A 14,625-nucleotide genomic window follows, 5' to 3' on the forward strand; every position below is an offset into this window, starting at 1 on the left:
TAATCATTTTGCAATATATAAGTATATCAATACAACACATTATACACCTTAAACTTACACAATGCTATATGTCAATATCTCACTAAAGCTAGAGAAGTAAAATAAAGTGTTAGATTATGTTCCAGAAAACCTGGCCTTCAAAATGCTATCTATGCTCTCTATGGGACCCAAAGGTATGCTATATTTAGTTCACTGCTAAAGGCTTTGTAAATAGATGTAAAAACTACTCTGGCATAAGTAGAGAGAACAAGAAAAAAGTTAATATCAGATGAAGCTCTACCTGCCATGTGATATTTAAGCTTAATGTCAGTTTTAAGCATTATGGAAAGCCCTCAGTACCTGATCAGTTACCATTTATTCCATGAATCGAGCTAATGCTTTTTCCATTAATTGAGCTTTTTCCATTAATTTCCATTTTATTTTTTTAAGTTTATTTATTTAGTTTGAGAGGGAGAGAGGGAGAGAGATTGTGAGTGGGAGAGGGGCAGAGAGAGAGAGAGAGAGAGAGAGAGAGAGAGAGAGAGAATCCCAAGCAGGCTCCACACTGTCACCACAGAGCCCGAGGAGGGGCTCGGTCTCACAAACCATGACAAACCATGAGATCATGACCTGAGTCGAAATCAACAGTCGGACACTTAATCAACTGAACCACCCAGGTGACCTGAGCTGAATTCCATTTGAAAACCACACCTCAGCCCCATATCGCTACTCAGGATAGTTACATATGGGACTACTGTTTAACTGGCCGAGTGCAATAAAGCATGCCCACCCCTCCTCCCAATTGTGCTGGAAAGTTTCAGGCCCAGAATGGTTACCAGCTGGAAGAGCTTTTAAGCAACCCCTTTTAAGCAACCAACAGTACTCAATGCCAAGTGCTAGATGTTGTGAGGCTCTCCAAAAATAATAAGCAAAACGAGACAGTGCAGTGTATAGAAACTGAGCAACACTGACAATAAATGCTGGAGGAGTTTCAGAAAGGAGGGCTCATCATGACTTAGGGTTGCCAGGAAGGCTTCTGCAAGAGCTGCATACAGACAAATGCATGTCTGCAGAAATGCATGTTCTGGTGACAGTGACTACAGCCTGATGAAGGCAGAGGTCAGGAAAAGTGAAGTGGAAAGTAGACCCCAGAGAGATCATGGAGGTCCTTGAATATACCAGTGGTATATAAAAGAGACAAATACATGTTAAGAAATGCCTCCGATCCACAAACTGTTGAATCTCCAAGTTACCTGATCTAAATCTCTGAGTCCTTGTTTTAACATTTACTCCCTCCTTCACTTTCGCCGTGTTGTATTTTTGCTTTGCACCACTAATCCTTTGAATTTCGAAAATAGCTTTGGCTTCCTGAGGCCAGCCTGAGAGGCTGGCAGTTCTTTGAGATCACACAGAACTTACTACTATATTACCGGAAAGACTCAGCTGGTGCAAAGGTTTTTATTTTAACCACCAAGACTGATTTCCCTGCCGCAACACAGGAATATGCCCAGAGAGGCTTTATGTCTAAGGGAGTTAGCTGCTCTGGACATAGAAAATTGCACACACAGGTAGTCGCCGCTGCCTCTGTGCTAGAGAGACAGTCTCTACTAACCCTATTTTATGGGTTTCCCCCACTCATTTTCTCAAAAGAAAACTTAGGAGGAGAAGAAGGGAACGTGCAGTGTCCCACAGCTGACTTGCACAAACCGAACTGTGAGTGTGCATACGTGTATATGTGCGTGTGTTAACAGTATGAGCTCTGCCTAGAACTCTTGGAATTAATGAACTCCTGAAGCCTCAGTTCAGTCTGAGATCGTTGGTGCAAAAACAGCCTTGAAAAATCATTGTCTTAAAAAAAATTAGCACAATCCACAAAATTATCCCTGCCATCAATCTTTCCCCCTTTCCAAACAGCTTAACATTTCCTGTGTTAAAGGAACACAAAAGCTTGACTGTAGTCAATACGCATAACTGCTCTTCAGAAGTGTCATGAACATCAAAATGAAAGAAAGAGACAAGAGTACATTAAATTGTTTTTAGGCCAGCATCTGATTTTCCATTGGCTTGGCCAGCTCACCTTCCTACTTGGTTCATACGAATTTCTGTTTTGTGGTCCTTGGCAGACATTTGTGAGCACAGTTGGAAAGGGTCAGCGGGAAGGATGTCTATTCGTTTTTATGAATTTAACCTATTTATAACCTTCCTCGTGCTAAAAAGAGGATTTAAGGCTTCTGACAAAAACACCTCCAATACAAAGGGATAAAAATAAGTAAATGGAAACTTCAGGAAATAAGTGTTTTTAAAACCTACGGAAATCATGAGTTTGTTGAATCTTTCACCATAAGCGTGTGGACAGATTTTTCTCCCCTAGAATCCCCAACTAGTACTAATCTGCAAGTAATCAACAGTTCAAATGGAAAGATCTATGAAGAAATAATATCTTGGCCTTGGAAGATGTCCTCCTCTGCAGACCTAATTTCTCTTAGGGGCTCATCCTCGTGAGGCAGAGAGAGGGAGGGATCACAATCTCTATTTTAAACTTGGGCACCAGGGTGCCTTGCCTATGTGAAAAAGGAGGTCCCAAGTCTTCCACTCCTTCTGTCTAGGAAAAATAAAACAATTCAGTCCTTCCCAAAGGAAGGGCGAATGGCATGAGCCTCAAATCCAGAAACCCTGGCTACCAACTCGGGACACAAAGAAACCCCAGGCAACTGGCACGTGCCCACCAAGGAAACTCATATCAGAAGATGCTCAGTCTTCCCAGATGCAGGTGTCTGGGGACAAACGTCTCCAGTACAGATTTAGGAGTCTGTAATGTGACCAAGGGCTTTCTGGGAAAATTAAAACATAGGTATTGAATTTAAGTTTGATCTCTCTGTCCCCGTATAAAGCTGGCTGGTTTTTTTTTTCCGTAAGACATGCTAATACAATACACAAAAGATCACTAAAAGCACTGTAAATCTCTACCAATGGGGATTCTATTCATAGAATATACAAACACTTCTTAAAATCCCCTTTCTCCATTCTCCTGTATGAACAGAAGCCGCCTTACCCCAAGGGAGCAACAAGCAGTCGATCAGTATGGGGCAGTTGTCCTCTTGAGTAAGACCCAGGCTTCAGTGTGTTGTACAGCTCTCTAGGTAATTCCAATGTGCAGCCAAGATCCAGAGCCACTGGTCTGGAGGCTTTAGCCAATCTGCCATTCACTTTGTGCTGGTTACATTGGATAAAATTTTGCTCCTCCCTCCCCTTCCATACACATATTTACTTATGTTGGCCCTGGCAGCTTCCTGAGCAACCTTTTAATCCACAGTTTAACATGTTATACATCAAAATACATAGATGTTTGAAATCTCACAGTTCCCACTACTTGCGGGGAGCATTTTCCCTTGCTGCCATAGCCCATGTTGCACTATATGAGGGGCAGAGAGAGAGAGAGAGAGAGAGAGAGAGAGAGAATTCTAAGTAGACTCCACGTTGTCAGTGCAGAGCCGAATGTAGGGCTCACGCTCACGGAACCTAAGATCATGACCCAAGCCACAATCAAGAGTCGGACGCTTAACTGAGCCACTTGCGTGCCCCAAGTGCTGTTTCTATAGGGCCTAACCCCCACACCTTTGCCTACAATTCATTCTACCTTCCCACCGATTCAAAACACATTTGTCCTGTATTCCTCTTTCTTTTTTAAAAAAAATTTTTTTTTTCAACATTTATTTATTTTTGGGACAGAGAGAGACAGAGCGTGAACAGGGGAGGGGCAGAGAGAGAGGGAGACACAGAATCAGAAACAGGCTCCAGGCTCTGAGCCATCAGCCCAGAGCCCGACGCTGGGCTCGAACTCATGGACCGCGAGATCGTGACCTGGCTGAAGTCGGACGCTTAACCGACTGCGCCACCCAGGCGCCCCTTCTCTCTTTTATCTTAAAATCATCCTACATCACCTGCTAATGAACCTGATAAATTAATAATAAAATGTAAATGATAATATCCTAATGAGGTACCCTGCCCAGACAGATCTGCATTTTTTTCTAAGGCCTTCTCAAGATACATAATCTCAATCCCAGGTAAGGCTCTAGTATTGAAAAGTAGGCATCACGTAGGGGCGCCTGGGTGGCTCAGTCGGTTGAGCATCCGACTTCGGCTCAGGTCATGATCTCACGGTTTGTGAGTTCGAGCCCCGCATCGGGCTCTGTGCTGACAGCTCAGAGCCTGGAGCCTGCTTCGGATTCTCTGTCTCCCTCTCTCTCTGCCTCTGACCCACTCGCATTCTGTCTCTGTCTCTCTCAAAAACAAATAAACATTAAAAAAAAATTAAAAAAAAAAAAAAAAAGAAAGAAAAGTAGGCATCATGTTAAGGCAGAAAGGGTGATATAAATTAGGAGATCAGGCAAAGCTCCCTTGAAGTCACACTTCCCAGATGGCTGCTACTCAAAGCAGCCCCTGGTTGTAAGTGATGATTTAGTCCTGCATTGTGGAATTGCTCAGCCACTGACCTCACATCTATGGGACCATTCTCTGGACCCTTGCTACGTTCCCTCTTCATATGTTAGCCTCTCGGTATTCCCACAGCACATAGCACACGTGTAGTAGATACTCACCGAATGTCTGACAAAAAAATAGATACATGAGAGCCCTTCACTCTTCTGCTTTCCACAAACATCCCTAGGTTATTAACTGAATATTTATCATGATTTTTAAAGACCTCCAGGGGAAAATATTCCACTTCCTAAATCAAAAGCCCGTTCCAATGTTAGACGTAGGCTTTGAAATGAAAGGGAAGGTAGCTATAATACTCCTGCACTTAACTACTTGATGGTTTTGAAAGCACGGTCCATCCAGAACATCAACCAAACTGAAGCGGCCAAAATGATCTCCTGAGGAAGAAAATGGAACAACGCCACCCTCAGGCTCTCATCCAGAACTTATGAATTCGAAACATATTGAAAATGAAGGTATTATTTTAACAAGATTGGTCATGGGATTCTTAGAGGATAGAAGGGACATGGATAGTATCAGCTACCAGGAAGTGAACAGAAAAACACATGAACCCTGGCTGATAGGCCTGGTGACTGACACTCACCTCCACCCATTCCACCAGCCACGTGACCACACTCCCCTTGCAACGACCATTTAGAAATGGGCATGTGACCTAACCCCGGCCAACTGGAGGCAAGAATTCTACTGGGGGATTCTTGGAAAGCTTCCTGTCTCTGAAGAAAGAAATAACGGTGAAAAGATAGCCTCCTGGTTTCCCTGGACAGTGTCTTTTCTCGGTGTGACACGTGAGGCTGTTGCAGCCATCCCAACAGCTGTAAGGAGGCCAGTCCAGGGGCAAAGTCAGCACCCCAAGCAGGACAGTGCAGCAAGGTGGGCAAATTTGGGTCACTGATGGCAGCAGAGCTACTGAGTCAACGGACCCAAGAGCTCTGTCTCTGGACTTCTTGTTTTGGAGAAAATACATTTCTTTTTTCTTTAAACCAATTTAAGTTACGGTCCCTGCTACCGATAGCTAAAGGCATCCTGGCAGATACAGAAAGCAAAAAGGGAAGAATCCGCAGGTACTAATTGCACCGGAAATGTTTAAACATTATAATGGATATGTCAGGGCACCTGGCTGGCTCAGGTGGTTAAGCGACTGATTCTTGGTTTCGGCTCAGGTCATGACCTCACAGTTCGTGGGATGGAGTCCCAGGTCAGGCTCTTCACTGACAGTGTGGAACCTGTTTGGGATTCTCTCTCTCTCCCTCTTTCTCCTCCTCCCCCGCTCATTCTCTCTCTTTATCTCTCTCACCTCTCTCTCAAAATAAAGAAGTAAACTTTTTAAATAAATAAATAAATAAATAAATAAATAAATAATAAATAAATAAATAAATAAATAAAATGGATATGCTGACTCAACTTGGATCATACGGATTTTAAATTTTTGAGAGAGAGAGAGACAGAGCACAAGCAGGGGAGGGACAGAAAGAGAGGGAGATACAGAATCCGAAGCAGGCTGGTCTGGTCCAACTTCAGCTCAGGTTGTGATCTCAGGGTTCGTGAGTTCGAGCCCTGCGTCAGGTTCTATGCTGACAGCTCAGAGCCTGGAGCCTGTTCCAGATTCTGTGTCTTCCTCTCTCTCTGCCCCTCTCCTACTCATGCTCTTTCTCTCTCTCTCTCTCAAAAATAAGTAAACATTAAAAAAAATTTTTTTTAAGCAGAATTGTATGACATACTATAATACATAACAGGATTAGAAGTGGTGTGAGTCATAGTGTCTACTCTGTGCGGGTCCTTGCCAATAAATTTGAAAATGAACTTGTTAGATAAGAGAAGAAATTGTTTCTGCATATGGGGCGCCTGGGTGGCTCAGTCGGTTAAGCATCCAATTTCGGCTCAGGTCATGATCTCACAGTCCGTGAGTTTGAGCCCTGCGTTGGGCTCTGTGCTGACAGCTGGGAGCCTGAAGCCTGCTTCCCATTCTGTGTCTCTCTCTCTCTCTGCCCCTCCCCTGCTTGTACTGTGTGTGTCTCTCTCTCTCAAAAATAAATAAACATTAAAAAAAAAAAAAAGAACTTCCTATATACCAATCAATTGATCCACCTCTGCTATAACAGGGGATTTTCACTCCTAATTCTATCTCAGTGACATACAGTTCATTCCACTCACACCTCCCAACAGCAAGATCAAGAAGCTGAGCTCTCTCCCTCCAAAGCTTTAGAGGTGATGTGTATGTGGCAATGCAGAAAACAGAAGTTCCGAGAATTTGAGGCCATGAATCTACTGCTTTGCCTTAGAAAGTCATCTAAGTTTTCTGCTCATGTTATTTCACAGGAAATGAAATTATAATCTATTCAAAGAGTTTGTGTTATTTTTAGCCAATCCCAGCTACCCACTTCAATCTGTTCATTTTTAAAGGTTTATATGGGTTTTAGCATTTGCTTTGGAACACCATTCATATTGTAAAATAGGATGTGATAATCTATAAATAAAATAACCCGCCTGAAAGCAAAAATGAAGAAGGTCAACTAGAATGGTATTATATTAAATAGAATTCTTTTTAAAAGGTCTCAATTTTTGCATTTTTAAAATTTGTTTGATGTTGATTTATTTTTGAGAGAGAGAGCAAACGAGCAGAGGAGGGGCAGTGAGACACACACACACACACACACACACACACACACACACACACACAGAATCCAAAGCAGGCTCCAGGCTCCAAGCTCTCAGAACAGAGCTGGACACAGGGCTCACACCCATGAACCGCGAGATCATGACCCGAGCCGAGTTGGACGATTAACTGCCTGAGCCACTCAGGCGCCCCTCAATTTTTGCATATTTAATGATTCATGAAGAAAAAACTATACTTAAGTTTACAAGATTCACACTCTGACTAGAGCTGCCCTGCAGTTCTACTTTCTAAAATGATGCTTTCTATGAAACGCTTACTGAAATCTGTGTTAGTTTCATATTTAGTGGCTCGAAACAACACAAATTTATTATCTGAGAGTTCTGCAGGTCAGAAGTTTGAAATAGGTCTTGAGGGCCTAAAACCAAGGTGTCAACATGGTTATATTCTAGAGGTTCAAGGGGAGAATTCATCTCGTCTTTCCGAGCTTCTGGAGGCTGCTGGCATCCCTTGGCTCATGACCACATCACTCTTACCTCTGCCTCTCTCATCACATCTCTTTCTCTGCCTCTGACTCTCCTACCTCCCCCTTATAAAGGCATTTGTGATTATACTGGGCCTCCTCAGATGATCCAGAATAACCTCCCCATCTCAAGATCCTTAACTTAATCATCGGCAAAGTCCTTTTGGCCATGTAAGGTAACAAATTCACGAGCTCCAGAGATCAGGACATAGACATCTTTAGGGAGTCACTATTCTACCTACCACAAAAGTCCATCACAGAAGGTTTTCCAAATCCAAATAGAGGTTTTCCTCTGTTTCATCTGACCTGAGTATACTTAGAAAACTGTATGAATTAATGTCGACCAGAAGCTAGTACTGGTTATGAGTGACTAGGAGATACTCCTGTCACTCCAAGAAAAAGCTGATGAGCAAATAAAAGTTTAGTCCCAGACACTACTCAAACACAGTCTTCCCACGGTGGAAAGAAAAAAAACAAAACAAAACAGCTTGGAAGATGTGTTCCTTGTTTGGGTTCCCAGGAAACTCAGTCCTAAAAACATGTGGATACAATGAATTTATCGGGAAAGCAAGTGACAATAAAAGGTAAGAGACATCTAGGGAAATGGTAAATTATTATTTTTAACAGAAAAACCTGATATATTAAAAAAAATTCCTTGTGGGAATCACTTTTAAAACCGTAACAAATCACTAAACTGGTATCACTAATTTAAGAAAACTTAGCTGTGCATCAGGCTGGAATAAGGAGGCAAGACAGGAGGACAATAGGGCCCCCTTCAGTATTTCTGCTTTGCCCTGTTATAACCTACTTTTACTATAGAACTCACCCTCCCCACATTGAAACCTTTATGAAATGAGTTCCGTTCTAATCCAAAAAAGGCACTATTCTTGTTTTTCTCTGTGTCCACAGTGCCATGCAAAGTACCAGGAACAGAGTAGATGCTCAGTCAGGTTTGCTGGATGAACTAATTAACCAAATGGAAAGGACAGTTCATCAAAGAAAAGCATTCCTCCTTTGCCTGCAAACCTTCACAAACTTTACAAGTCCAATTTGAGCTTTAAAAAAAGACAGAGAGAGCTTATTTTAAACCACACACCCATGCAATAAACTGACACAGCGATTTCCCAGCTCTACACGCATTTTACTGCACTCACCCTTTCTCACCACCAATCTAAAAAAGAGAGTTTTCATGGGAGGGGAGAACGATCTTTAAGAAATTATATGCATGGGCATCTGGGTGGCTCCATCAGTTAAGCACCCAGCTCTGGATTTCGGCTGAGGTCATGATCTCACGGTTCGTAAGATTGAGCCCTACATCGAATCCCTGCTTGGGATTCTTGCTCTCCCTCTTTCTCGGCACGCCCCCCGCCCCAAAATAAATAAATATTTAAATTTTTTATTGTCTTATGTTTTTATTTTTGAAAGAGAGAGACAGAGCACAAGCAGGGAAGGGGCAGAGAGAGAGAGAGAGAGAAGGAGACAAAGAATCCAAAGCAGGCTCCAGGCTCTGAGCTGTTGACACAGAGCCCGATGCAGGGCTTGAACCCACGAACCGTGAGATCATGACCTGAACCTAAGATGGATGCCCAACTGACTGAGCCACCCAGGCGCCCCAGTAAATAAATATTTAAAAAAGAAATCATATGCAATAGGATTCTAAATTGGACATTTCAACTGAGGCACCAAAATACACTAGTATGATATTCCTGAGCAAAGCTCCAGGCCAACATCCACATTTTCAATGAAATCGCCAAACACCAGTTCTGTGACTTTTCAACCTAACCTCAGCTACACGTGAAGGTTACAAACGGGGCTGGCTGTTAAAGACCAAGAAAATTTTAGAGAGGGTTCTTCTTTGGAGAAGAGGCCACCTTACCTCAAGTCAGGAGAGTAAGGCCTCAAGGAATCACCCAGAGCTTATAGCATCTCTCCAGAAAAAGCCAAGAGGAGACAGACAGGGGAGCTTCCCTGCTGACCGGGAAGACAGTGTCAGCGGGGAGGTGAGCCTGCATTCACAGAGCCTCTCATTGATAATCTGGGCTGTACCCAAGAGACAGCGACCACATGGGTGTCCAGACGCTGGCTGCCGAACGGAGACTGTCTGACAACGGAATGCAGCCATAAGAATACAGCAAAGTGACAAGTCTGTGAAAAGCTCACGCAGAAGTGGGGGAGGAATTTCCACTAGGCACCAAATTCTACAGGGACAGAAGGTAACCCCACGTATTTGTTTTCTGACTTCAGACCATTCACGCTGTTTGTTCAGCACGCTGGTTACTCACATCCCTCCCCATTTGGAAGTCCTCCCAAAACCTATAGCTGTCTTCCAGCTGGGAAGGAAAGAAATGGAACTCCCTCCAAAAATTAGGTAACTGTGCTCTTAGTGGAGACTGTTTGGAGCCTGGCTATTTAACAGCACTAAATATAAACCTATAAAAAAAAAGTGATAACTTTTTCTGAAATGAACCACCCATAAACATAACCAGAAAATCCATTCTGCCCCATAATCGATGCCAAGAAAGCAAGCTGCCACCTTAGAAAAATAAAAAGAAGGACAGGGAGTTGGAAAAGGGAAACACGCATGCCTCTTACCCAGGCCCTGATTCTGCTGCTCCCACTCGATGGCGTCTGGCACCTGGTAGGTGGCTCCCTCCAAAGGGCCCAGGTTTCCTTGTTCTAAACCAGGTTCCTGAGACGTGACGCCAGGGAGAGTAAACCCCAGCAGCTCAGCATCACCATCCAAGCTCTCATCCAGGGGCTCTGCATCTTTATCTTCTTCATCTTCCTCCTCATCTTCCTCTTCTTCATCTTCCTCCTCCTCATCCTCTTCATCCTCATCTTCTTCTCCCTCTAGAAAAAAAGAAACCAACAAGAAACATAAAGGAACACAGTAAGTGCCTACATATGAATCTTTTGAAATGACCCAAACACTACAAAATAATTGTGCTTGACCTTTTAAAACAAATTTTAGGAGCGCCTGGGTGGCTCAGTCAGTTAAGCGCCTGACTCTTGAATTCGGCTCAGGTCATGATCCCAGGGTTACGGGATCAAGCCCTGTGTTGAGCTCTGTACTGAGCATAGAATCTGCTTAAGATTCTCCTTCTCTCTCTTTCTTTCTTTCTTTCTCTCTCCCTCCCTCCCTCCCTCCCTCCCTCCCTCCCTCCTTCTCTCTTCCCTCCCCTCCTGACTGCATGTTCTCTTTCTAAAATAATAATAATAATGATGTTGATAATAATAATAATACAAATTTTATAGCTAAAGTTGGGCGATGTGAGCACCGCAGGATTATGTGCTCACCATATACCTATGTTTTAAACTTTCAAAATCACAGCTATGTCAGATAATTGTTATGCAGCATGTTTACTTAGAGTCAAAGTTCAGGTAATATAAATATTTATTGGCCATATTTACATGTACAAAGGTAGGGAATATCCCTTCCCTGTTTTCTGGAGGTCATTAAAGATTTCCCCCTTAGGTTAATATCTAAAATATATAAAAAATTTATATAACTCAACACCAAAAAGACAAATAATCCAGTTAAAAAATGGGCAGAAAACCTGAATAGACATTTTCCCAAAGAAGACATACGGATGGTCAACAGACACATGAAAAGATGCTCAACATCACTCATCATCAGGGAAGTGCAAATAAAAAGACAATGAGATATCACCTTACACCTGTGAGAATGGCTAGAATCAAAAAAACAATAAATAAAAATGTTGTTGAAGATGTGAAGAAAAAATAAGCCTGTGCACTGTTGGTGGGAATGCAAATTGGTGCAGCCACTGTGGAAAAAAGTAAGTAGATGCCTCAAAAAGTTAAAAATATAAAGACCATACGATCCAGTGATTCCACTACTGGATATTTACCCAAAGAAAACAAAGACAATAATTCAAAAAGATTTATGCACCCTTATGTTTATTGCGGCATTATTTACAATAGCCAAGATATGGAAACATCTATCCATGGATAGAAGAATGGATAAAGAAGATGTGGGGTGTATACACACACACACACACACACACACACACACACACACACACACACTATGGAATATTTGTCATAAAAAAGAATGAGACCTTGCCATTTGTAATAACATGGATGGACCTAAGGGGTATTATGCCAGCAGACACAATGAAATAAGTCAGCAGAGAAACACAAATACCATATGATTTCACTTATATGTAGAATCTAAAAACTAAAACAAATGAATAAACAAACAAACTCAAAGCAGAAACAGACCCATAAATACAGACAACAAACGGATAGCTGTCAGAAGGAAAAAGGATGGGAAGTGGGCAAAAGGGGTGAAAGGGAATGGAAGATAGAAGCTTCCAGTTATGGAATGAATAAGTCACAAGGATAAAAGGTGCAGCAGAAGAAACACAGTCGATGGTATGTAATAGTGTAGTATGGTGACAGGTGATAGCTGCACTTGTAGTGAACTCAGCACAACATATAAACTTGTCGCATCACTATGTTGTACACCTAAAACTAATGTAACATTGTGTGTCAACCAGACTCCAATTAAAGAGAAAAGCTTTGCCCATTAGAAAAGTATACTAAAATACTAACAGGATTTAAAGGGAATGTCCCAATCCTTTTATATCTTATAATACTAAACAAAAGAATTCATTACTTTGGCACAATTTTCCTTCTACTCTTCTTCCCCATCAGTGAGTAGAATTCACAACATGTTAAGTGAGAGGTATATATACCACTCCTGGCTCCTGTTGGAGGAGTGACCCAAGGAGCTGGAAACAATTACATCAATTATTCTCATTCCAACTTTAAAGGAGATTAGGAAATAGGATATTGATCAAAGACAGTTAGAAAAGCACCACTTGAAAAAAAAAAATCATTGTGGTTACCATCATCATAAGAGTTGAATTCACAATTTGTCACATTCAATGCTTCAAGAGGAGTAGGTTTAGGAAACATAAGATCCCCAATTTTACTTTGTTTCACCAATTTTAATTTCCTAAGAATACTCTGAGGCCCACCCTCACCATGGATGCACCCCTGAAGTCCCTGAAGCTTCACTGAAGGCCTTCCCCTTGATCTCTTCTCTTGGCTCTCGACATGGCAGTTATGCAACAGGGAACTCTCCCGGGATGGTGGAGAAGGGAAGAGGGAAGATTAGAGCCACCCAGGAATTCTGAGCTCTCTTTTTCTACTTCTAGACAATTTTCTCCATGCACATTCCTTTTCACCTATCATTTACAGGGGTTTTTTTTAACTTTTAAAAAATATTACACCTAATCTTTTTCATACTTATATATCCCTTATCTTTGTAGGACTTAATACCTCTCACTATTTCAAAAATTGAATAACTATTTATCAAGCACCTAGTTCCAGGCACTAGGAATAAAGCAATAATGTCTCTGCCTTCACGGAGCTGATACGCACTAAAGGGGATACATAGCAAACACATACATAATACAACATTACACTCTGATTAAAACTGCAGAGAAGGGGTGTCTGGGTGACTCAGTCAGTTGAGCATCTGACTCTTGATTTTGGCTCAGGTCATGATCTCATGATTTGTGAGTTCGAGCCCCACGTCGGGCTCTGCACTGACAGTGAGAAGCCTGTTTGGGAGTCTCTGTCTCTGTCTCTCTCTCTCTCTCTCTCTCTCTCTCTCTTTCTCTCTCAAAAATATATAAACATTTTTTTAAAAAAATGAAAAGAAGATGGAAAGTTCCAGTCCCTGCTTTTTCGGATGGGGAGATCAAGGAAAAGTTTGAAAAGAGATTATACCAAAATAATTAATACTCTTTAATTTAGGTCAATATCTACAGGAAGGGCATTCCCAGTAGCAGAGAACAGAAGGAACAGCAAAAACAAAAGCCTTGGGGCAGATGTGTGCCGTGTTCAAAGAATGACAAAGACTGGGCCCCAGGGATCAGGAAGGGACAGGAAATGAGGTGAGGGGGGTAGGCAGGGGCCAGATCTGATATATATTTATGAGCAATGACTGACTGCAGGGTGAAAAACAGACTATATCAGAGCAAGAAACAAATCAGGAGGCTATTTCAAATTAGCAAAGAGACCCATTAGGAGGCTATTTCAAAACGCAGGGGATAAGATGACAGTGCTTTGGACAAGGGATGTTGGAAGAGATGGTCAGAGTTAGGATGTAATGTGAAGGCAGTCTGAAGGTAGAGAGAGTCCTGCTGATAATTACGGTGTGGGATGTGGAAGGAAGGTCTCACTTTATTAAAGCTAGGAACTGAAGGGTAAAGAGCAAAATCAAGAATTTTATCTGAGACAGATTAATTATGTGATTGCTATGCCTATGACTTCCAAATGGAAACGCCGGAAGCCTTGGGAAGATCAAAGCTAGAGACAGAAATCTAGGAGTCGTCAATTTAGAAATGATATTGACATGGGAATACAAGCTGGTGCAGCCACTCTGGAAAACAGTATGAAGGTCCCTCAAAAAACTAAAAATGGAACTACCCTATGACCCAGAAATTGCACTACTAGCCATTTATCCGAGGGATACAGGTATGCTGTTTCGAAGGGGCACATTTCACCCCAATGTTTTTGGTAGCACTATCAACAATAGCCAAGGTATGGAAAGAGCTCAAATGTCCATCGATGGATGAATGGATAAAGAAGATGTGGTGTATATATATATATATATATATATATATATATATATATATGTATACACACACACACACACACACACACAATGAAGTATTACTCGGCTATCAAAAAGAATGAAATCTTGCCATTTGCAACTACGTGGATGGAACTGGAGGGTATTATGCTGAGTGAAATTAGTCAGTCAGAGAAAGACAAAAATCATATGATTTCACTCCTATGAGGACTTTAAGAGACAAAACATATGAACATAAGGGAAGGGAAACAAAAATAATATAAAAACAGGGAGGGGGACAAAACAGAAGAGACTCATAAATATGGAGAACAAACTGAGGGTTACTGGAGGGGTCGTGGGGAGGGGGATGGGCTAAGTGGGTAAGGGGCATTAAAGAATCTACTCCTG

General features: G+C 42.0%; 1 protein-coding gene across 2 annotated transcripts in view; it reads right to left on the reverse strand.

The window, feature by feature from the left end:
* ARMH4 (armadillo like helical domain containing 4) overlaps positions 1 to 14,625 on the reverse strand; it is a 166,795-nt gene that overhangs the window by 76,928 nt on the left and 75,242 nt on the right. For both annotated transcript variants that reach the window (XM_023255721.2, XM_023255722.2), the window contains one exon: positions 10,203 to 10,460. In XM_023255721.2, the coding sequence (XP_023111489.2) occupies positions 10,203 to 10,460 (258 nt within the window). The remainder of the gene's footprint in view (positions 1 to 10,202; positions 10,461 to 14,625) is intronic.

Source organism: Felis catus, chromosome B3 (genome assembly GCF_018350175.1).
Source record: "Felis catus isolate Fca126 chromosome B3, F.catus_Fca126_mat1.0, whole genome shotgun sequence".
Taxonomy (NCBI): domain Eukaryota; kingdom Metazoa; phylum Chordata; class Mammalia; order Carnivora; family Felidae; genus Felis; species Felis catus.